The sequence below is a fragment of the Sinocyclocheilus anshuiensis genome, unplaced genomic scaffold, assembly GCF_001515605.1.
Source record: "Sinocyclocheilus anshuiensis isolate Anshui unplaced genomic scaffold, SAMN03320099.WGS_v1.1 scaffold257, whole genome shotgun sequence".
NCBI classification, from domain to species: domain Eukaryota; kingdom Metazoa; phylum Chordata; class Actinopteri; order Cypriniformes; family Cyprinidae; genus Sinocyclocheilus; species Sinocyclocheilus anshuiensis.
Window position 1 is genome coordinate 910,877 of NW_015539889.1, and position 24,714 is coordinate 935,590.

The window sequence follows — 24,714 nt, forward strand, 5'->3', positions numbered from 1 at the left end:
TTAACCACTGATTTCTAGTCTTGTCCTCTTTTGGAAGACCAAACAAAGTAGTTTTGCTTTCACAACGAAACACAGCGTCACACACGGCGGCCTAGAGTGAGGGGCGGCGGCCTAGAGTGAGCGGAGGCCGGCTTGAGTGAGAGGAGGCCGGTGAGCTTGAGAACGGCGCGGTTGGTGGATTCGACGAAGGAGCGTCCGGAGGGCTTGCGGCAGCCACATGTGACGACCCCGGGCTGGACTCCACTTCGTCCACGGTGAAAGCTGATCCGGCGATCCAACTTTACAGATCTTCTTTATGCACCAAGAGCTTGTAACACTCCAAAGAGAAAGGAAAAATTTAAATCGCATCATATGACCCCTTTAAATCAAGATACATTTACAGATTAAACATCTGATGTCTTGTTTTTGAGAATTGAAAAAAAAAAAATTATGAGCTTATGTTTAAAACAAGAACATACTTCTGTCAGTGGGGTATGAAAACTTGTGTTCCCTTTGAATTAAATGGATTTTTCTGAGCCCATTGGCAGGTAGTTGTTCTTGTAGTCATAAACTTACTTTATTGATCAATTTCTCATACAAGATTTAAGAATTTAATTTAAGAAGCTTTAGACATTTGCACTGGAAAACAAGACAAACAAAATACAGGAAGAACATCACTTTTTTGCAGTGTGATCAGAAGGTACAGTAAAAGTTATTTCCATATTCTAGTGGTTGGGTGCAAAGTTGTATTTTGTTGGAAGTTGTATTTTCAAACTTTGAAGCATTGCTAATACAAGACATTTACATTTAGAGATCATATTAACGTATTGTGTTCCATTCAATTTATCCCTGAAATTGTATTTACTTGGTATTAGAGTCTTAAATTTACCTTTACAAAACCTGTAAAAACATTGTATAAATATAAACCTTAGTAAATATTTTTCAAAAATATTTGTTTCTAATTATTGAACTATTTTGTATTCTGTAAACCAAGAACTTAGTTTCTTCTTCCTCTTTTTCTGAGTTTAACTTTATAGCAGCCCTGAGAAAGAAAAAAAAAAGACATTTAGCACACTGATAGGCCGAGGTCTAAACACTACAACAAATCTCTATCTCAGACCATCTGGGTACCACCAATAGGTAAAAATTGCACTTACGTTTCAAGTTGTAACTGAACTGTGTGAACACAGCTGACCCAATTTTATTTTAATATGCAGCTAACTAGATTTGATCATAGACACTGGCCTCTGGTCTGCGTTTTTTTTTAACTAAATTTCCTTTGGTCATACAAAGTAGCAATGACAAACTTTGGTGGTCAGTCATATTGCCAGTCGGTCATTTTGATTGTGATTTTTAATTAATTTTTTTATTTATTTTATAATACTTTGATGTATTGGCACGAAACTTGAATTGTTTCGACCATGCTCTGATGGTACATTTTTAAAAATATGTATGACTTTTGATTCATTTGCAAGGAATCTGTATCTGTGGAATGTTTTCACAAATCATATGCGTGTTGTGTATTAGTTTTTAATTAACCCCACATTTCTTCCTGTGACTTACGTTTTCTTCTATTAAAAAACATTACGTTTTACAACTGCAGCGGACTTAACTAATCATCTTACTTGCTTTTAGTTTGCGCAATGCCGTATTTCTAGCTATAGTTAAAAATGAGCAGCTTGTCAAAATTTAAACGAACCCGTTCTTTTAATCCTCTCACTTCTATAACTGCACGAGACCTTATTAACGTGTCATAGACTCTGCTGCAGCTGGTTCGACGGTTGGCTGGAGATCCCTGGCGGTGGTTTTTCGTCTTTCTATCGTCCCGGGAAACCCGGAGAAGCAGCCGAAGCCTTTAATGAGCTCCATTCATCTGGACCAGCATGACCGAGGCGATTTTTCCCGTCTTGTAGACTGACGTAACAATATTACAATGAAAGGATGCATTTTCTTGGGCTTTATGAAAGTCTCAGCGCTTGTATAGTCACCAGGGGGCATGCACACGTCAATGCAGCGCGGGAAACATTTTAACATCGTAACATTGTAACGTCTGATCGGGGGAACGTTCGAATGGACGTAGGAGCAGCTCCGCGGCTCTTCATATCGCTGTAGTTGTGTTACGGGAGGTTCCTGCTGCCCCCATCCATCTCTCCGGCTGTTGTTGTGAATTGATCTAACATGGCGACTGTACCCGTCTATTGCATCTGCAGATTACCTTACGACGTAACCCAGTTTATGATCGAATGCGACGCCTGCAAAGACTGGTTTCACGGCAGGTAACAGCAATATTTCGTTCAACTATTTAAGTGTGGATTTGGATGGAAGCGTTTTGCTCGCGTGCGCACATTTTGTATTACTCTGAAGAGCGAGGGCCGCTTGAAGAAGAAGGCGGAGTTATATTTAGCCTGCCCGGTTGACATATTTGTGAACAGTACAAAAAGATTTGCTTAATCGTAAAGCCATTTCGATGTATTTTCCACGATGTGGACTCGATCTGCGTGCATCGCACGCTTTGGTTGCGTCTCAGACTGGACGTTGTCGTAGTAGTGAGCCGTGGGTGTCTGCGAACACGAACGGCTTTTCTTTAACACATTTTACCTTCCTTTATGCGCCGTGGGCCTATTCGTCGAGATTTGCTTCTATGTCAGTGCTTTGAAATGTGTAAAAACTGGTAATTTCCTTTCTGGTGTCTGCTGGAGGAATAATAGGCTGCATATGATGAGCCAGACATTGCAGATTCAGAGCTGCTCTGCACATTTTTAACATGTATGTCATTCGCCATTATCATGCACTGTATTCATCATGACCAAAACCAGTAAGTTCAGATTTATTCGCCGCGTAGGTGCTGTGAAGCATCACTGACAGCAGCATGTTAGTCGGAGCCAACGAGTTTAGCTCGATCCTATAATGGGAGTCGATCTGTAGTCTGTTATTTTTCGATTTCATCTTAAATTCCCCCCGCTGATTTTTTGTTTTCTGAGCGAAACTTGTCCGAGAACAGGTTTAACATTGTTTCTTCAGTTTAAACAAAGAACGAGTTCCAGTTCACTGACTGATACATTTACGCGCGTTTAATTTCAACCCTTTAATGAGCCGAGTGATTGTTACAGTTCCACCGTTCCAGGCAAGAATATAACTAACTACACGACGCCTGTTATCGTTTAACGCTCTAAAAGAGTGAAACACGCACAACGCGTTGTAAACAGAATCTGCTCTCATTCTCGTTGTCAGACTGAATATGCGGTTAACTTGCATTTCAAATGTGTAAAGAATTGTTTAAATAGACACTTATGTGTGTGTTGCTGTTGGAGGGACTGAGCTTTACCGGCCTCGGTGATTGTAAACCTGTGACCTCTGTTTGAGCTCAGATGAAGGGAGAAGCCAGGTATGACTAAGTATGTCTTAAAAGTGTGTACACGCTAATGTTAACACTGATGATTCGTTTATGACAGCAGTTTTATAGCAAAAATAACATTTTTAGGCTTTTAGTTGGTCTGTTACTTTGACATTGCAATATCGAAGTCAAATGTTCATGATAGTAGTTTTTTCTTTTTTTTAAATAAGCATTCACCAGTACAACATTTGTGTGCAGTAGGGATGCACCGATACCACTTTTTCCAGTACTCGCCCGATACCGACACTTTTATTTTTGGTACTTGCCGATACCGAGTACCGATACCGATATTTTTATTGCATTTGTACATTTTTTAAATATTGGACATTATCACAGTTTCACACCCACTAGTAAAAAAATATCAAAAATTATATCTGGTCTCTGAATAATTTTTGGTTTCACTGTATATCCTTCGGTTATTTTCACACTTAATTATGCCCATTAAAATGTATTTTACAAGTTTTTGTTACTTTCACTGTTCATTTTTTTTGCCCTATGGTACATCATCTTTAATTTAATAGCATTAGAGCTGCTCCATTGCAGCGGCTTAGTACTGTAATCACGCGCTTTGCTGTAACAATGCAGGTAACCACTCGTTATAAATCTCCTAACTGTGATATTTTCAGAAATAGAAGTCGCGTTTTTTCATCTGAAACGTGCTGCGAATTATATTCCAAAGCCACTCATATAATGCACAAACACTCAAGCAAGCAAAACACGCGCAACGCGTGCAGGTATTTGTACTGATGCAGAATAGTACAGCCTAGCGCATTTCACACAGGCTGCTAGATTCACTTTCGCCAGAAAGTCATGTATGCCTTATCTTTGTTTGAATATGGCGCTTATCACATGCTGTGTGGTATCGGCGTTTGGTATCGGGGCATTTTAACGAGTACAGGAGACCAGTATCGGGCCCGATACTGATACCAGTATCGGTATCGGTGCATCCCTAGTGTGCAGTATATTAGAATTTAGTACCATTTCTGCCAATGGCATTAGTTTGGTTCTTTTTATGCTTGCTAGCTTTAAAACACTGATAATAATCACACCGCTTTAAAATAAATAATGTTATCTATAGCATTTATTTTTCTGTATAGTGATGTGCTATAAGAATTAGCTTTATGTTGCGTACATCTTGAATTTAAACTGGTCACACTTATAAAAAGATCATGGAAACAAAAAATACATTGTAATAAGTTACAGTTTTGACTGCTGCACGGATCCATGAAAAGTTTCAATTGCAGCATTCGTACATGCAGATATATCATATACATTTTTTGTCTTAAAAATTGCACACTGATGTTCAGTACTGGATAGACATGAGAATCTGTGACTGTAGAAATGCACAGAAAGCTCAGCAGATTTTCATGGAACTGGGATGCCTGTTACTCACAATTATACACATTCCCCACCCTTTGCATGTTTGTTTATTAAATATTTGGTTAATTTGATGATGCTTTCAGCTACTGATAAGAGTGTAGGACACTCAGCTCCATTTAACACGTTTGACTGCATTTAAATCCATTGCACAGGATTCGACTGATAAGCTATTTTATTTATTTATTTTATTTAGGTCTGGCTAATAGTTTTTGAATTGTCAGTTCTTTAGATCAAAGTGACTTCCAAATGGCCATTGGTAGGAAAAACATCCGTAAGTAACTTAGGATCAGGGTTCCCACAATCATGGAAAACCTGGAACTTTGAGGAAATGTTAAAGTTGTGTTTTCCAGGCCTAGAAAAAGGAATTAATATAGTGAATATACATTTTTCTAGTTTGCTCTATGCTATATTTCACTGGCTAAATATGGCTATATTTCAATGCATGGGTTTAAATTATGTAGAGTACTTGCTTACAAGCCATAAAGATATCTTATTCTTTTCAGGATAAAGATATCTTATTCTTTTCTTTTACTGAGTCCAAATGGTTTGTAAGAATACTTATCACAAATTACAGGAAAGCTAAAAGAAAATTAATAGAAATGTATAGGTCAAAAAGTGTGGGAACCCTGTAAGGTTACGCAGCATGTTCAAGGGTGTGTGAACTCGGTAACCTCACTTTTTTACCTCCCTTTCACCCCTTGGCAGCCATGGGAAAAGTTAGGTAACCCTAAAGCAAAGATACTCTTAAGTCATTTAGAAATAACTTTTAGAAACATCTTTTTTTTGAACTGATCTGATGTCAAATGAGCATCATCACCAAAGATATTAATAAGTAGTTCCACTTCCACACTATTATTACAACTTCCTGTCGTTGCCTGAATTAATCATATAACAGTTCTAGTATTTATAGATGTTTCATAAATGTTTAATCCATTCCAAAAGGTTCTTTTATGATCAGCATATATTTTCATCAAGAGTAAACATGTTGATATAATGATTTCTGTAAACTTACTGGCTGGCAAACTGAAATGAAGACATTTTTTAACACTGCCGTCTGAAACACACCTCTTAACCGCATGCTGCTGTTTGTGGTTGTGGGCGTGTGCTCGCGACTCTTCAGGTGGTAATGAATGACATCATTCCCTTCTTTCTCAGGGCAGATTGCCAGCTACAAGAGGCGCATCAGATCCTAAATGAGATTTGTCCCATTAACGATAATAGCTAGTCTGTGACAGAGCAGCTTTGGCAGATTGCGCAAGTTTATTAAATAAGTTATAATACTATACACTAATTGTACTTGCCTTGTGGACAACTTTACATGGAGAATCATTTAGAGCTGCCATACTATCATGGTATATTCCTTAATGCGTTGTTGTTGTATTGATTGAATCTCTTGTACTGCAAATAACCAAAACTGTAATATTGGAGTTTTTTCTTTGTATTTGGCTTGTATTTTTGTCTGAATCTGTCATGACAGTGTGTGATTACATTGTCTCCTGCATGTTTCATTGCGATGAATGGTCTTCCAGTTAGTACCTTTTTATTTTCAGTGAAATTTTCTTGAATTTTGCCTTTGACCGATGTGAGTTACTCAAGGAGTTTATAAAGACTAGTTGTCATCTTGTTACATTCTTGTCATTCGAGTACAAAGTAGAGTGCAACGACTGCATTGAGGTACTTAAGGTATCGTTGCTGCTTTTAAGAAGATGCTTTCTTAGATGCGACTATTTCTGGAAAGAGGTTTTGAGACTTTCTCCTAGGACTGTCAACACTTAACAAAATGGCCCCGTAAATAAACATCATTATCATGCGCTCTGCTGCGGATCCATTGCAGGCGGTTGTTTGACGATTTAAGGTCTATTGTGCCAGCACAACAAGACATGTAGTATTGAGTGTAATTTCACAGAGAGAAAGCTGTTCAGTCTTAAAGGAACCGTTCACACAAAATTTTAAATTCTCTCATTACCTTCCTGTTGTTCCAACCTAAATACTGTTATTTTTTCTGTAGAGATTTTTTTTTTTTTTTTGAAGAATCTTCACAGTGTACTTCACAAGTAAAATAGCACATACATATTATTTTATAATGCATTTGGTCCTTGTTGAATCTTGACCACTGTGGTTGTTATAAATTATTGTTGCATGAACCTTCTTCAAAAATTCTACTTGTGTTCTGTGACAGTAAAAAAAATGGCAAATTCAGCTTTCAGCAGAGTAAATGTCAATTTAAACTATATATAAAATAGAAAACAGTTATTTTAAATTGTAATCATATTTCAAAATATTACTTTTTAATGTATTTTGTTTCATTTTAAATAATTTAATTTTCACATTTAATGATTTAATTTTTATCACTTCCAGTATCATACATATACATACAAAACATTGAAACTACTATCAAAAACATGTTACATATGTACATGTGATTTTTTAAATATATATATATATATATACACACACACACACACACACACATATATATATATTTATATATATGGAACATAAAAGGAGAATCTTCATGCTCTTTTCTAAATAATATAGCACATACGTACTATAATGTTTTTGGATATTGATCACTGTGGTCTATAAATTATTGGCACTTGAAAATTCTTTAGAACATCTTTTGTGTTATGTGTAAGAAAAAATGGCAAATGGGTTTGGAATGACATAATGGTGAATAAATAACCTTACAATATTTAATTTTGGGTAAACTGCTCCTTTGAATCGAAAAGGGAGTGGCCTCTTAATGGCAGCATGCAGAGATACTCATGATAAGGATTAGCTGAGGAAAGACGAAGAACATCGAAGAGTGTATTTCACTGCTAATCCTGATGCACGAGTGGGCGGTTTGACCCTTCACACCCACATGCACTCTTTGTTGTACTGAGGCTCAGTGAGACTTGGCTCCTTTCACTTTTGCTATGATTCAAGGGTGCTGACACCACCCACCATCTGAGTGGACAGCATGTGCGATATTCATACGACTGCATGTAGTAGTTATACCACACTGGAGGAGAGCCATAATGGACACTCCCTATTCAGTATATGCTCATGACCCCTGAACAGCTCCTCCTAATGGCAGGAATGTGCTATAGATACATCAGGTTTATATTAACGTAGGAAGAACATTTGCACTGCAGATGGGGTGACAAAAAATGCATATAATGCCTATAAAAAGTATTCAGCTTCCTGGAGGTTTTTCATGTTTGGTTCATTTACAGCATTGAATCACAGTGGATTAAATGTTTTGTTTTTGTTTTTTTGCTGCTGATCAGCAGACAACTCGTAATGTCAGTGTAAAGCAGATTCAAAATTCTGTCTTCACTTTCTCACTCTCATGTTGTAGCCTAGGCTACATGTGCAACAAGTAGCCTAGTATTTTTGTGCTGCGCGAAAGGAAACAGACGGCAGAAAGCGGCATTTTTCTTTAGGCTTATTTTACAAAAGCACAAAGATTTCTTTTTATTGTGAATGTACACAAAGCAAATAAAGGCAAACCTTTTACAATTCCGATTATCTTTAGGACTAAAAGGAGTAGCCTAGTTTAGCCTAGAATTCAATTGATTGCGCCGGCGCTGCATGTGCGCACACAGTTAAGCATTTCAGTGCAGCCTGTGCATAATAAAATACAGTCAGTCAAACATATGGAAAAAAAAACTATGTAGAAAAAAAAATGTAGTAAAATCTGTGCCGTTAAGTGTTATCACAGTACCGCCGTGATGTTATGCAAAACATTTTGTTTTACGTGGATATTGGAACGCGAGTGAAGTACATAATAAATAATAATTTGCCATTCAAATACATCGCGAATATGGAAACATTTAATTTTGTGTGGAATGAGAGACCCAACGTTGGGTTCAGTTTCGTTTTAGCCTAAATTACCCTAATTCGTTTTGGCTTGTCGTTTATATTGCTATAGCTTCTTATATTTTTAATTCTTGTTCTTTTCTAAATACTGTTAATTGAAAGGCTTTGTTGTGGAGTGAGGGGAACTAAAATAGCCTAACTATGTTTACAGTGTTTATTATAATGTTTGTAAACATTTCACGTCGGCATTAGGCATTTCTGAATGAAATAAAAAATGCGACTTATACGCGACATGTTTTTTCCCCCTTAAAAAACATTTTTTTTATACGCGTAGCGTATTTTAACCATGCAGCAAACCTTTTTAAATATTTTGATAAATTACTGAAAAAATTAATAATTAAATGACTTTAAACCGTTTAACTGATTGTATTAATTGGTCAAAATTCTTACGGTCGGTTAACCGGTTAAACGTTAAAATGAACATATTTTTTTTCTTCTGTGGAACACAAAATAAGATATTTTAAATAATGTTGGTATATTTCAGTTATTGACTTCCATTATATTTTTTAACATTACATTAGAGTTAAATGAGAACCAAAAATTTCAGTTCTTCACAATATCTTCTTTTGTGTTATACAGAAGAAAGAAAAACATACAGGTTTGGAACAACATGAGGGTGAGTAAATGAAGACAGAATTGTCATTGTTGGGTGGACTGTTCCTTTAATATGACACGCTAGTGCACTCAGTTGGGTTTACAAGACACAAATAGTTAAATGAAGATCACTTGTGTGAAGTCAAGTGCCACTAAGTGACCACTCACAACTCTGAAGGAGTTACAAACTGAAGAGACTGTGATACAACAACTGTTGCCTGGGTGCTTCAGCAGCTTTATGGGACAGTGGTGAAGAGAAAGCCACTGTTAAAAATGTCTCATGACATCTTGGCTGTATTTTTGCCAGAAGGCATGTGGTAGACTGAAGCCAGCTGGAAGAAGGTTGATCTTGTTGGCCATCAGACTAAACGCCATATTTGGCGTATAAGCTGAACACTGTGCATCATCGGAAACGCACCATCCCCACTGTGCAGGACTGGATTATGGACCAGGATGGTTCCCCAGGGCCTTGGACTGCCAAAATCTCAGGACATTTGGCCTGAGCCTGCCAAACAAAGCAGACCACTAGGGCCTCACTAAGGGGCAGCCATGGCCAGGAAAATAACAGTGGGAAGATGTGAGAGAGACTTGTCCACACAAAGAAGGTCTATAATATTTGGAGAAAGCCATCTGTTAACATTCCCATTCAGAATATGTCATTAGAATTCACGGTGGATTTTGAATGGCTGTCAGTGGACAATGATTCTATTAGAACCAGATCTTGATTGCTGATAGCTGCTGTTTTGTTTTAATATTGTGTGGATCTTTAGAAATAAATACATGCATACTCTGTGTTTGTTATGTTACAGCTGTGTGGGAGTAGATGAAGATGAAGCACCAGATATTGACATATATCACTGTCCTAACTGTGAAAAGACCCACGGCAAATCCACCTGTAAGTATCTTTCCTTGATACTGTGAATTAATTGGGGTTGAATTAGACGTTTACTAAGTCACCTTTATTTATATAGCGCTTTATACCAAAGCAGCTTCACAGTAATAAACAGAAAAATAAATCAAATGAGACAAAGTCAAATTCTACTGTAAAGAAACTCTAAAATGACAATAGGGTCATTATTCATCTCAGTGTTGATTTAGTTCAGTTCAACTGTAAAATCATCAATTATGAAAAGTGTTCAGTTCAGCTATAAGCAGCTCTATAGAAGGCAATCATCTCACTATTCAGCGCTATTCAGTTAGTTCAATGTTGATTCAATTCAGTTCAACATGGTATTAAAATTTACCTTGGTACAATATAAGTAATAATTTATATATTATTTTACATATTAAATAACGCATTTAATGCATATTATGCATAATGCATATTAAGCAGCACAATAGTTTTCAAAACTGATAATAATGAAAACTACTTTTGAGCATCAAATCAGCATATTATTTCTGAAGGACATAATGAAGAGTGGAGTAATGACTGCTGAAAATTCAGCTTTGCCATCACAAGAATAAATTACATTTTAAAATATATTAAAATATAAAACGGTTTTATTAAATAATGTTCTACAGTATTACTGTTTTTACTGTATTTTTATTTACTCCCTTTGTGTGGGTACAATTACATTTTTATTTTAATTAATTTAATCATTTTCAGTATATTTTTGTGAAATCAAAAGATGAAAGTCTTTATTTGGAGTATGAATCCAACCCTTTAATAAATGAAAACAAGCTTTATATAAGTGATAATACTGATTTACGACTAAAGTAGTCTTATCCCATTAAAGACCTCCAACTGAATTTAGACTTATGAAAATAATTTACTTTAAAATGACTTTAAAATTTGGTTACTAACCAAATCATTATGTTAATGTTTAAAATTTTCTTATCTTCTGTACACACTCATACATTTATGCCTGTTTCTGCAGTTTGCAAACGTTTTTATTATTTTTGCTTTATTAAGTAACTGGTTTCAATGAAAGAGTGAAGTATATTTTGTTCACCGTGTCCAATCTTTATTTCAATGGTTTCATGTGTTTACAATTTTAACAGTGAAAAAGAAAAAGAGCTGGAATAAGCATGACACGGGACAAAGCGGAGACGTCAGACCGGTTCAAAACGGCAGTCAGGTGTTCATAAAAGAGCTGCGCAGCAGAACATTCCCCAGGTATAGTACACCTGTGTTCAGGCACTTTTGTGAAGATCATCCCAGCCAAGCTAAAGGGCCAGTGCTCCTGATAATGTCCAAGTCCTTCAGTTCATTCAGTGTCCAGAAGATGGCGCCCCATGATCAGCTTTGCTCAGGCTCTGAACTTTTCCACCAGACATGTGAAAAAGATTCCAGTATGATGTCTTGGAGAGATTGTGTAGGTGACTGTAGGTAGCAAGCTGACGGCGTGTTTTTCCACTGCAGTTCAGAAGATGTGGTGGTCAAGCTGTCTGGAAGTCAGCTGACGTTGGACTACCTTGAGGAGAATGGATTCAATGAGCCAATTCTCATCCAGAAGAAAGATGGGCTGGGGATGGCTATGCCTGCACCCACGTTCTACGTCAGTGATGTGGAAAACTATGTTGGTAAGTGGTTTAGGAGATAAAATAAAACCAGCGTTCCACTTTTTAAAATATATCTTCCTCATGAGAATGTATGTGCAATATGTTTATGTTGTTCTAATTGATTTCTACTTTTTTCGTTCAAAGGACCTGATGTTCTTGTGGATGTTGTCGATGTAACCAAACAGACACAAAGCAAAATGAAGTTAAAAGAGTTTGTTGATTTTTACTACAGCACAAACAGAAAGAAAGTATTAAATGTGATCAACCTAGAGTTTTCAGACACAAGGTAACCAGTCCTATACAAAGTTCGATTGGGTTGTGAAAATTTCAGAAGTCTATACAAATACCAATTGAAATTTCATGTTTTCTTTTTTTTTGCTGGTATCTAAAATGTAGATGCCATAGCAACCTTATTTACAGAAAATGTATATTTCATATATATTGCTATTTTCAAATTAATCACTCACATAAAGTTTTGGTCATATGACTTACTCATAACCGTGTTAAATAATCGTGATTACAATATTGACCAAAATCATTATAAGAATTTTTGTCATAATCAAGCAACCCTAGCGTGTCATTAGAAACATACATTTATTGGAGTTGGGTAAAATTAATAATTTACTATTCTTCTTTTTATATCTCTAGAATGGCCAATTTTGTTGAGAGTCCGCAGATAGTTCGGACGTTGTCCTGGGTTGAAAATTACTGGCCTGATGATGCATTGTTGGGGAAGCCCAAAGTGTCCAAATACTGTCTCATCTGTGTGAAAGACAGCTACACAGACTTCCACATTGAGTGCGGAGGTGCCTCTGTGTGGTATCACGTACTTAAGGTGACTCCTGCATGTTATACCTCAATGCTCCTTATTACTAAGACAAAAAAGTATTAAAAATTTGTATTCATTTTTGAAATTTATTTTTTTAAATCTTACCTCTTACCATAGTTTTACTTAAAGAAGTGTTGTATTTTTTAATTATTTTAAAGTATATCATTTATTGATTAATAACTTATTCAGTTATTGATATGGTGTGAAGTAAAAAAAAAAAAAAAAGTAATTTGTATTGTAGTTAACAATTAACCGGTCATTTTAGTACATAAGATTGAGCACATTTTAAGAACATTTTATTACATGGTTCTCTGAAAATACTTGATTTTGATTGACCAATCACTGCATTCTGCTGTTCAATATTGTTGTATAGTTTATGTTGAACTGTGTATTTCACCTGTGTGTTGTAAAGGGAGAGAAAATCTTCTTTCTGATCAAGCCCACTTCTGCCAACCTTTCTCTGTACGAGCGCTGGAGGTCCTCCTCCAACCACAGCGAGATGTTTTTTGCTGATCAAGTGGACAAGTGTTACAAGTGCACACTGAAACAAGGGCAAACTCTTTTCATTCCATCAGGTGAGATATCAGGGTGCCGATAATTAGATTTGACTTTTAAATGACTCTAAGATAACAACATTACCTTGTTTTTATTTAATGGCAGGTTGGATTAATGCAGTACTGACTCCTGTAGACTGCTTAGCCTTCTCCGGGCATTTTGTCCACAGTCTGAGCTTGGAGATGCAAATGAGGTCAGTGATCTGCCCTTTTTTTTCTGTAAAACAAGCTATGTATTTTATATATATATATATATATATATTGATGCTTACTGTCACTATTATGTGGGACTATAAAGGCCTAAAGTTTTTGGCTATTGCCATTTTAAATGTTCTTACATGCAGTTTGCTATAAAATGACAACTGGTGGGCGGTGATGCAATTGAAGCACTCAAGCGTCAAATCTTATCTCTTCAGTTCTTGCCACTTCCAAGCCTCTGTAGGAAAAGAAAGAGGGGAAGTCAAGAGTATATGCTTTTGCCTTCTGAAGTGCTTTTCTCACATGTGTGAGACCACGATTTCCTCTCAAGGCACACTTTTCAGTAATCCTCCCTTTGCTTCTCCACTCAGAGCATATGAGGTAGAAAAAAGACTCAAAGTTGCCAGCCTCACTCCATTTCCAAACTTCGAAACAGCATGTTGGTATGTGGGGAAATACTACCTGGAGCGGTTTAAAGGTGAGTGATTAATATAAATAAGTCAATATAAAAACCCTGTTTTTTATTTGGCTTGTTTGTAGGTCTTGTAATTCCACAAAACTCACAAGTAAAAAAGAACAAAGTGTCAATTTCACTGCATCCATTTACGTTATTGCATGCTTAAATCATTCACAGCAAAACTCCCATGTGTGACTCCCCTAAAATGGCTTTAAAGGTTTTGATTTCAAAAATTGCTTTTCCATCCTGCACAGCACAAGATTTATCCGTAATAGTGAACTTTGGGACTGGATATAAAAAGATCTAATGTAAGGTAGATTCAAATGGCTTCCTTCTCCCCTGCTTTGTGCGTGATCCTGGAAGGGGCCTGCTGAGCAGATGAGGAGGGTCTTGATAGCTGGCATAGTATTGCAGTCATTAGATTGGTGCATCGCGGAGTTCACAGATGATTAGCTTCAAAAGGCAGAATCACTTGCTCCATTACAACCCGGTGTTTAAACTTCCCTCATCTGGCCTTGGACTGTGTGTTTATATTTCCACAATTTTACCCCATCACGTTACTTAATTTTGCCAGATTGCTGTAGAGCGCACATTACAAAAAGGACCGCAATGGGTCTCTGAGCTATCTGATGTTCAGATGGGGGAATTGGCTTTCAAGGTCATCTTTTCAAGGGTCCAAATCTCGTGTGTGACTTCAGGTAGAGGGAAAAAAAGTCCTTGGCCCCTGGCCCATGCAGCAGGCCGACTGGGCCACCGCCAGCTGTATTGCTTCCCTTCTCATTTCACTGTTTCAGCTTTCACTTTATGTTCATGTTATTAATTTAAATACAGTGTGGAATATTTTTCCTGTAGTGGCCGTGTATCCAGTCCAGTGTAATCATTGATCATTGAATGTAATCATCTCCAAAAAGGCGCATGACTGTTTTTAGGCCCCACTGGATTGAAGTAATCAGTTTGATATATGAATGGCCTTTGTTATTGAACAGGTTCGGTTGAAAATGTAGTGCATTTTTATTTCTGGTGTAATGTTTCCCTGCTTCTTTTAGCGAGTTTCATGCTCTGAGCATTTCTGACAGGGCGACCACGGTCTTGGGCATTGCTGCTAATGATTTAAGGAAAGTTGGACCTTTCACCAATTTGCCTATTTAGAAAACAGCCCTTTCTAGAGAGGGTCTTATGTTACTAATACGGCACCAGATGAGTGTTTGGATCCAGATGGGAATAATGGACTCTGATGCAAAATTTCTTGAACATTTTGCAGGTTTACATAAAGCAAACAAGCAGCCACCACCTTACTTGGTACATGGTGCCAAAATTGTCAATGGAGCATTCAGATCATGGACTAAAAAACAGGTACATCTCGCTACAAATTGTAGTATTTTTGATATTCTGTAGTTTTGCTTATTTAAATGATTTAACTTGACCGTTACTCTTGCTTTTGTCTTTTTCCAAAGGCTCTTTTAGAACATGAGGATGAGCTTCCTGAAAACATGAAGCCAGCACAGCTCATCAAAGATCTTGCCAAAGAGATTCGGATTTCAGAGGTGAGACGTTGCAAAGTCATTGGAGACTTGTCTAATTTACTTGCTCTAATTTACTCAGAAATTATCTTGATTTTTATTACGTAGAATGTCTTTGTACATGTTCAATCAGCTATTGTCAGAATCAGTAATGGTTGACAACTTCTCCACTATGTCTTTGACTCAGAACGCAACAAAAGCCATAAAGAGTGAACCCAGCAACTCAAAGCCCCCGGCAGAGGAACCCCCGTCTGCTCCGTCAGAACCAGAAGTACCCATGTCCCCTGCCCACATCTCCACCCCCCCAAGAGATAAGCCAGCCAGAAAGAAAGCCACAAAGCCACCCAAACCACCCAAAATGCCCAAGGCACCCAAACCACCGAAGGAACCCAAAATAAAAGAAGGTGGCAAAAAGAAAGCGAAGAAAGCAAAAGAAAGTATTTTACCTGAGAAAAAGCCCTCAAGTCTGGCAGCTCTTGAATCCCATGCAAGGGACATCCTGAACAAGATGGACCAGCCCAAAAAAGTAAAGGTTTTTCAGCCTTATGATATTCAATATATATTTATGTATTTGAAAAAAGTGAAGTGACGTGGCCAAGTATGGTGACCCATACTCGGAATTATGACCTAAAAGGGTGGATTTTTTTTTTTTTAAATCAGAGGAATCATAATTTCAACCAAACATCCAACAAAATGTTTAATGCAATAAGTAAAATGCAGTAAAAATCTGATTAAAAAAAAACTACTGTTCAAAGGTTTTGTCAGAAAGATTTTTAAATATTTTTTGAAAGAAGACTCTTTGAAGAAGACTCTGATCTAAGTAAAACAGTCAAATTGTGAAATATTATTGCAATTTAAAATAACTGTTTTATATTTAATTGTCTGTTTAACTGTATTTTATAGTTTTATATTTCTGTGATCCAGCAGTCATTACTCCAATTACTTTAAAGTCACATGAGCCTTCAGAAATCATTCTAATTTTAAGAAACATTTCTTACTATTATCAATTGAAAACAGTTGTGCGGCTTAATATTTCTGTGGAAACTATGATAAATTTTTTAGGATTCTTTGATGAATAGAAAGTTCAAAAGCAAGCATTTATTTGAAACAGAAATCTTTTCTGTTAGAAATTCTTTAATGTTAGAAATGTCTTTACAGTCACTGTAACTTCCAGTAACAGTTTTAAGTAAGTTGAACATAAACAATATGTAATGATGCTGCACTAGCAAAATCATTGTGAATATATTGTAAATATATTCCTCTGCTCTAGAACTGTCATATGCACTTTTATCCATTTATAATATCCAACTTGTATTGTCCCTCACATTACACAGCTGGTAAAGACTGGGATGAGTATTATGGAGAAGGAGACGAGTAAACCGAATGACGATGATAAGTTTAAGATGATTCGAGAGCATAATAAGAACAAGACAGAGGCCAAATGGAAATATAAGGTACGTTTGTTAGGTTTACAATGTAAGGAAACGACTGTAATGAATAACAAAAGAATTTGTGTAATGCACACAATGCTAGAACGAAGCTTTGAAAATCCATGCAAATGATATCAAGCCCTGACAAGTTGAAAAGTAGCACAGAGGGCTTTGGGATCATCCAGAAGTGATTTACACATTTCAGATCAAAGCAATCAGCAGAAATAACTCTGCGGCTCAGTCACTCTCTGTTCTGGGCTCATCAAATCAGCAGAACCCTTTACCCAGGCTCAGAGTTTACCTAATGCTTTAATGCTATGTCATATCCCCGACATGCCAGCTAAGTATTTACATATGCCTTCATTTCTGCTATAAACATGAGTGTGTTGTGTCATTATTGTTGGATAACATGGGATGGCTTTTGTAGGAAGAGCTTAATTCTGGTGAACAGAAGGCATTACGAGGCTTTCGTTCAAGGGGAAAAATTCAATGCCAGACAACCCAGGAATGTTTGTAGTTGCTCCAAGTCTCCTGATCCGAGTGCTCCTTTGCCACTTGCCAAACATTTGCAGATGGAGAGGAATCTCTGCTAGATAGTCTTCAAGGTCATCAGCCGCAGTGGCTTCAGTCTTTGACGTCTGATCACAGTGGATGCGGCTGACAGCAAAGACCTGTGAAAATGTGTGAGACGGGAAGAGTTTCAGTGCAATGATTGTTGTTTGGTGTTTCTTTTCATCTTTCAGAATAGCAAACCCGATTCGTTATTGAAAATGGAAGAAGAGCACAAATTTGACAAAAGTCTACTCAGCCATAAAGACAATAAATTTGCATTTTCATTGTCAAATAAGAAGTTGTTAGGGTAAGTGCAGTTGTATTGAAGTTAATTCAGGCATGCATCATTTAACCAGTTAATTTTGCTAAATTATATTTTTGTCATGCATTTATGTATAAACTAATAATTTGTAAATGCATTTATAAATATGTTAATTCAGTTGACAGCCCTAATTTTGAGCAATTCTGTGTCTTTGCACCAGATTGTCTCTTCTGACAATCCAACTAATGTTCTTTTCTATCATCTGGCTTTCTCAGATCAAAGATGCTCAAGACCCAGACCAATTCGAGTGTTTTTGGCTCAATACAGAACATAAAGGAAGAAAAACCCAAGCCTGTGAGAGACGAGTATGAGTATGTCTCTGATGAAGGGGAGCTTAAGATCGACGAATTCCCAATCAGGAGGAAAAAGAACGCAGTCAAGAGAGACTTTTCATGTAAGGTTTCATGATATGTGATCTGGGCCAGGGTGATTTTCTGATTAAATAAAACATAATTTAAGAGCAAAAATTATTATAGACTATATAATCAGGCCCAGATGGAATCTGCAGACTTCTGTTGCATTTTTTACACCGATTTTGGGCGACAGTCTACAGAAATTAGTATTAAACAGAGTGGATAGTACTATGGTCCTATTGGTATTTAAAGGACAACTTTTTTTAATAAACAAACACACAAGGGGTAGGGCAAGGGTCCAAAATTAAATCTGCAAATGACGAGTGAATTTAGTAAAATTGTACTGGTCCTAAATGTTTCTTGTGGGCCATTATTTTAATATTTTATTAAATATATAATAGTTTTTAATTAATATTTTGTCCTAATAATCTTTTTCTTGCATTAGTAGCAAACAGCTCAGGTCATTGTATTACAGATATACAGACGTGAGGAATATTTCACGTGTCACCACATACAGTAAAATTAATTTTGGTCCCTGGGTGATGCATATGTAGAAATTGTGATTGACAGTCATTGAGATTAAATCTGATACTGCTGATTCTATATGGGCCTGCCTATAAGAGATAAAGTCCGAATTTTTCATCCGAAATTTTCGCACGTTGAAAAATAAATGCGACCTCACGTTTACACACTGCCTCCGAAACTTTCGTCTGTCATAAAAAAATTTGGACCAGGTTCGATTTTCCGTAGCAAGCATTTTGATAGGAAAGGATGACGAATACGTAAAAAACGGAAAACCGCATACGAAAGTTTCGGACTCAGTGTGCAAGGACCTATATAGACTTGTCTTTTAACTGATTAACAATAAATCTTTTGTTTCATGCTATGTGAGAATAATGCTGAACATGTGATGTTATTTACAGTTTTATCAAACATCAAAGAGCCCATTCAGCCAGCGAAAAAGCCAAAGCTACAACAGTCGGACATGAAGGTGAGCATAAACTCTATTTGAATGGCCCGGTCCAGTGTTATTTAACGGAACATCCATAATATTTCTCTTTAATCAGACAGTGGTAATAACATTAAAAGGCTGATTGACAGTAAACAGGAAGAAATTGGGACAAACTCCAAATCTCCAATCTTTATTTCATGAAGTAGCTGATTAATTCCTTCTGGATGCATTTAAAACATTGCAGCGCTGATGTTCTCGGCTTGCAGTAATTCACCCACAATGTTCCAACTTAAACCAACATACGGCGCAAATCAAAGAGCAAGCTGCAAGTCGGAGCCAAATATCACCTCAAAACTGATGAAGGAAATAGCTGTGAACTGAATCAAATGAGAGTGAGAAAGTTAATCACGACAGAGGCCCACAGGCAAACTATGTGAGGGGTTACAGGATATACCAATAAAAAAAACACAAACCTAAGAAAAATCATATGCATTTAGGTCAGGGTATATTAGAATGTATTTTGCTAAAGCAAAGCATTTACCAGCTTCTTATGTATGCGTTGATACTTTAAATTGTGCACATCCTGTGAAATAGAGTGTATGTTTATACTGTTGTTATTTCAGAGTCCAGATTCATCAGATGAGGAATCGCTCCACATAGACACAGAGGCCAAGACGGAGGTCAAAGGTCGTAACTCCAAGGTCTCTAAGAATAAAGGGGGCAGTTCAGCTGGGATTCTGGATCTTCTACAGGCCAGCAAACAAGTGGGCGGCATTGACTACAGCAACAACAGGTACACATATGACTGTTTTCCATATGCGTATGAAAGGCTTGGCTTAGCCTAGTTTATTAATAAGGCTTAATAGGATATTTACTTTATTGTTATTTTAGTTTTGCTTTAGTATTTTTAACAGCAGAACTTTAAAGAGTGCAACTTCTGTGAATTTTAGCATGGTATACTTTAGCATGCTGAGACAATCGGCATCGTAAATAGTTTCCGAGAAATTTCATCCCTCTAGAAAAATTACATTTCATAATATAATCCATAGCCTTCTGTTTTTGTGTAGACTTAAATAGTTTTGTGCAATAAAATGTTTTAAATATTTAGCCCATATATTTGTTGACTTGAATATCTGTCAATTTAGCATTCAAGCTTATGTTTTTTAAATGTTTTAAATGCATTACACATGTAGACGTACATCGTTGGCCCTTGCACTGCATCTAACTGTTTGTTTCAAGTTAAAACTGTTTAAAAATACATGGCTTTAGACCTCGCATTCGGTTCCATATTATTTTGCTCCATCTAACTGTTTTTGAACACAAGAATGTGTCTTGTGTGAAAAATCTTGACTAGTATTTGATGTACATGACCTTGAAGTAGTGTAATGTTACAAGGCTTCCTAAAGCGACTAGTTATTTAGACAATCCATCGACTCGTCAGTTTTGCACATCCTCAGTTCATACGTTTTCATGATTCATGTGGTATGTTTGTGATGGAGTATGTAGTATGGATATGTTTTGTCTTTGGCAGAGGGCCATAGGGAACATACAATTTATGATGAAGCCTGTTCCTGACCCTTAAAGAACTGAAACACGTCATATTTCTAGCTGAACTGTTAGTTCTTAAACTTCACACTGTAAACACATCGAGCACAGGCATTTCTTCATCTGTCGAACAATGGCGAAAGTAATAGTTTGCACGGTTCTTTATAAGCGGTTTACACGTGCTGGCATTATTTGTTTAATCCCACTGCACTATTAATTTGTCAAATACAGCAAAAGCTTCAGGCCATTCCTCTTCATTTGACTGTTTGCTGTTTTGGGCACATTTTTGATGGTCTATTTCCACTGCGCTGAAAGCTGCAAATCAGCTCAAACACAAAATGAGAACGAAAACATGGCTAAAATATGTTAATTTCTCAAATTGTTTTTTGTGCTTTTAAACCTGACATATGACTGCAGGATTGTGGGGAGGAAATGCCTCCAGTCAGTTGCGACCACATTAAACAAGCTTTTGACTCATTGTTCCACCTCACTGGTTAATCACTTAATAGGTGGTAATCTGCACAGGCTAAATCCGTATTTTCTGCTGGTTACCTCAAGCTCAAAAGCAGATGTGGACACAATAGCCTTCTCAGTTCACACGGCAGAATCTTCTTCTGACATGAAAAGATCTACAGTATAGGAAGAGCTTTATATGATGAGCAAATTAAATTGGTGGGAAATGAACGTTTTAGTGACAGGTAAGTTAGAAAAGCATTAGTGAGAGTGGTTTATTGCTTGAGCAGATGTTACTGTTAGAGAACAGGTAAGTTCTGGCTCGTGCTTTCAGTTTTGGTTGAATGGAAGTAGAGACGTTATAGATAATGAAGGGATACCTTGCATTGAATCTTAAGTTGACTATCATGTCAGTTTGCCAGGCCCACCTGTTAGCTGTACATGTTCAGTTGATTAAATATAATTACCAACGAAACGGTTGCCTTAAGTCCAGATAACAATGCCATACCTCAGCTGCAGTGGAAATGACATCAAACATTTCTATGGTGGTTTAAAGGTGATCTGTGTAATGTTTTCAATATTAAACTATTATACTGTAATATATATAATATTTCAATATTATATAGTATTTTTTATTTTAATTCAATTCAATTCAAGTTTATTTGTATAACGCTTTTCACGATATAAATCATTGCAAAGCAACTTTACAGAAAATTACGTTTCTACAATATTTAGTAGTAGCTTATCAGTGGTGACTGTCAGTTCATGTACATATGGCAGAAATGTACGGAATAATCAATTAAAGACGTAATCAAACAGACGATGAACACTATTAACAGCAATTATTATGTTCACGTTATTTTACTATTTTTAATATGCACAGTTGACTATGTGTGAACTATTTGCAAACAATGAGTTTCCATCCTGTTTTTCTGCAGATTTTGGGATATCGCCAGTGTTATTCTAGTATTATTTATATATTATTATTATAGTATTTATTAATATTTTGAATTGGCTTTTATATTTTTCAGCATTCGTTTCAATTTTAGTTTGTTTTTGTAATTTTATGTGCTTTTGATAATTTTATTACCCTTTTTTTTTTTTTTTTACTATTTTACTTAATTTTATTTTAGTTAGTTGCCAAGGCAACAGTTCTAATTTTCATTTAAATGTTCTTGTATTTTTTTATAGTTAACAGTACCAAAACTCGATATTGCAAAAAAAAAATGCTGGATGGAAACACCAAGATGCAAATAGAAATTTAATAATGCACATAAATAAATCATATTTGCGTTTATTTATTCATTGGTTGAAGACGTGAACATTAACTACAATGGAAACATGTTTACTTGATAATGAATTCATAAATGAGTGCCTCAAGTCATGTGGTTGAATAATGTGGCCTGGAAATACTGGTTTTCTTGATTGAGATTTTTAGTTTAAATAAAACAGCCCTCTATGAACACCTTGGCAATTGAATCACCATTGGCTAGTGCATTTTTTTGTTTACTCGCCAGACTGATAAATATAAATATATATATATATATATATATATATATGTATATATGTTTGTTTGTTCTATTTGGTGGGCACAACCTGATGGACGCAAACCAAAAGATATGATTAAATAAATGATAAGTCTGGTATCAGTGCAAAAACAGTTCAAAGCAGCTCGCTGCGTGCGTGTGAAACAAAGCGACGGCGAGTCGTGTGCGCCTTCACACTAGAGTTTACGGTACGTTAAATATAGGTGCGCTGCACATCCATTCAGATGAACTGAAAAACAGCACAGATCGCTTGGCGGAGAGTGAAACTCTGATGCGCTCAGTCAGAGAGTGTTCGGCGAGTGAAAATATATCTGAGCTAAACTTATACTTAGCCTCCAACTCACACACTGGCGAGTAAAATATGAGAATTTATTAGCAATTGGCTAATATTAGACATCATTTAGTCGCCCAGAGTGAAGATTTAGTCGCATATGCGAGTGATTTACTCGCAATGTAGAGGGTTGTAAAAGCATCTTGACCTACCCAACCAGTGGAAGCTGTTTGGGTCTATTTGTCTGGGAAATCTGTCTGATACACTAGCTGTGCAGAAATTACACACTTCACCTTTAAGTGTCCATCTCCAACCTCGTTGATTCCCATCACCCGACTCACTACCTAAAATTCGAATCGCTTCTCATTCCCACTGACACTCAGAGTAATGTACGTGTGTGTTGTGTATTTCTTATTGATGGACTTACAGTCAGCCACCTGCATCCCCCAGCACACAGGAGGCCATCCAGGGCATGTTGTCCATGGCTAACCTGCAGTCATCAGACTCTTGTCTGCAAACGTCCTGGAGCAATAGCCAAGCAAAGAACAACTCGCACAGCAGCACAGCCAGCAAGAAGCCGAGCAGCGTGGCCGGAGCAACGTCGAGCAACAGCAAGCGTCCGGCCAAACGCTTGCCCAAGAAGACGCAAAAGAGCAGCAGCGTGGATAGTTTGGACATGTTCGATGATGACCAGGACCACCTGGACGCTTGCTTTAAGGATTCTGACTACGGTAAGTTCTTCAAACGGATTCTTTTACTGTGCTTAAAGCGGTAGTTCACGCAAAATTGACTTTCTTTCTTCTGAGGAACGCAAAAGATATGTCGAAAAATGTCTCAGTGCTTTTGTCGTCCATACAATTAAGTGGTGTAATGTTGTTTGGACCCCAACATTTAGAAGAAATGAAGTCATGCAGGTTTGGAATGACATGAGGGTGAGTAAATGATGACATTTTAATTTTTGGCTGAACTATCCCTTTAAGAACCCATTTGGAGAACAGATTGCAATTCTCTCGTACCTTCATCTTGGATAGCTTGTTTGCACTATTATCAAGACCAATTAGTTCCTCTGAGACAATTTGTCAAGGATGTTTCATGATGACTTGGAATTGCCCAGGTGCCCTTAGAGCAAAGCCAAACAGTGTAAATCTGCTCTATCAACGTTCTGATTAGAGTTTGATTTTGACTTAAGGGTTCTCATTCATGGCAAAGTGACAGGTGTGTTTACTCTTGGCTAGAACTTTTCAATCCCTCCTTTCTGAGTGGTCTCTTTTATAGCTTTTGTGAACCCCTTCCAAGAACAGCAAGACCATTAGTAGCCTGTTAATAATCCATTAGCATGAGTTTTAAACTGTTGTTTTAAATGCTTTTTGATCTGATACCCTAATTAGTCATTACTAGCACGCACATTGCCGTTTGGACTCACACTAAGAGAGAGTTTTATCAAACACATGAGCATTCCTCCTTTCTGTAAACATTTTTTTTCTTTGTCTTGATAATTTAATTGTTGGAAATTGCGTGTTCCTGAGTAGTTGAGTTCAAAGAAGCTAGGTGCATGCAGGCCGAGGCAAGGCAAAGAACAGCTGCCGTGCATCTGTGTCACGCTAACATCCTGTCCAATGAGAAAATACTTAGCACTGTAGTTTATGGAGTGCAAAAACAGGGTGGTTTCTCATGTACAAGCTATGTGTTTAAAATTAATGTTTTTCGACATTGCACATTTACATTGCTTTCTTTAGCGACTTTAAACCATACATATGTCGTTCCAAAATGAGAAGACATTCCAAAAGGAATGAAAATGGTGGCATCTGTACAATTAGCTAATTTTTGCTTTTTGTAATCATGCATTTTAATTTATTTTTGTTTATAAAGATAATATTGTTAAATTGTTGTATACAATTTATTCATGTGTTGTTGTTATTATGACTATTTTGAATTTATTACTCTTAATTTTACCATGAATATTTCTTAGATGCTGATATGGTGTTAAATGATAATTATGTCTCCCCCCCCCCCCCCCC

General features: G+C 36.7%; 1 protein-coding gene across 4 annotated transcripts in view; it reads left to right on the plus strand.

Annotated features, from left to right (window-relative positions):
* The first annotated feature begins 1,448 nt into the window (after positions 1-1,448).
* Positions 1,449-24,714, plus strand: part of LOC107685641 (lysine-specific demethylase phf2) — a 27,724-nt gene continuing 4,458 nt past the window's right edge. The window contains exons 1-18 of one of the 4 annotated variants that reach the window (XM_016482298.1): positions 1,449-2,255; positions 10,021-10,106; positions 11,213-11,327; positions 11,574-11,734; positions 11,858-11,999; positions 12,362-12,548; positions 12,955-13,117; positions 13,203-13,290; positions 13,666-13,772; positions 15,013-15,104; positions 15,206-15,295; positions 15,459-15,797; positions 16,606-16,725; positions 17,445-17,560; positions 17,791-17,969; positions 18,852-18,919; positions 19,504-19,673; positions 23,126-23,427. In XM_016482298.1, the coding sequence (XP_016337784.1) occupies positions 2,158-2,255; positions 10,021-10,106; positions 11,213-11,327; positions 11,574-11,734; positions 11,858-11,999; positions 12,362-12,548; positions 12,955-13,117; positions 13,203-13,290; positions 13,666-13,772; positions 15,013-15,104; positions 15,206-15,295; positions 15,459-15,797; positions 16,606-16,725; positions 17,445-17,560; positions 17,791-17,969; positions 18,852-18,919; positions 19,504-19,673; positions 23,126-23,427 (2,623 nt within the window). In that variant the 5' untranslated portion in view covers positions 1,449-2,157. Of the gene's footprint in view, positions 2,256-9,438; positions 9,817-10,020; positions 10,107-11,212; positions 11,328-11,573; positions 11,735-11,857; positions 12,000-12,361; positions 12,549-12,954; positions 13,118-13,202; positions 13,291-13,665; positions 13,773-15,012; positions 15,105-15,205; positions 15,296-15,458; positions 15,798-16,605; positions 16,726-17,444; positions 17,561-17,790; positions 17,970-18,851; positions 18,920-19,503; positions 19,674-23,125; positions 23,428-24,714 lie in introns of those variants that run through there. The other 3 variants (XM_016482295.1, XM_016482296.1, XM_016482297.1) reach the window with 3 other exon arrangements.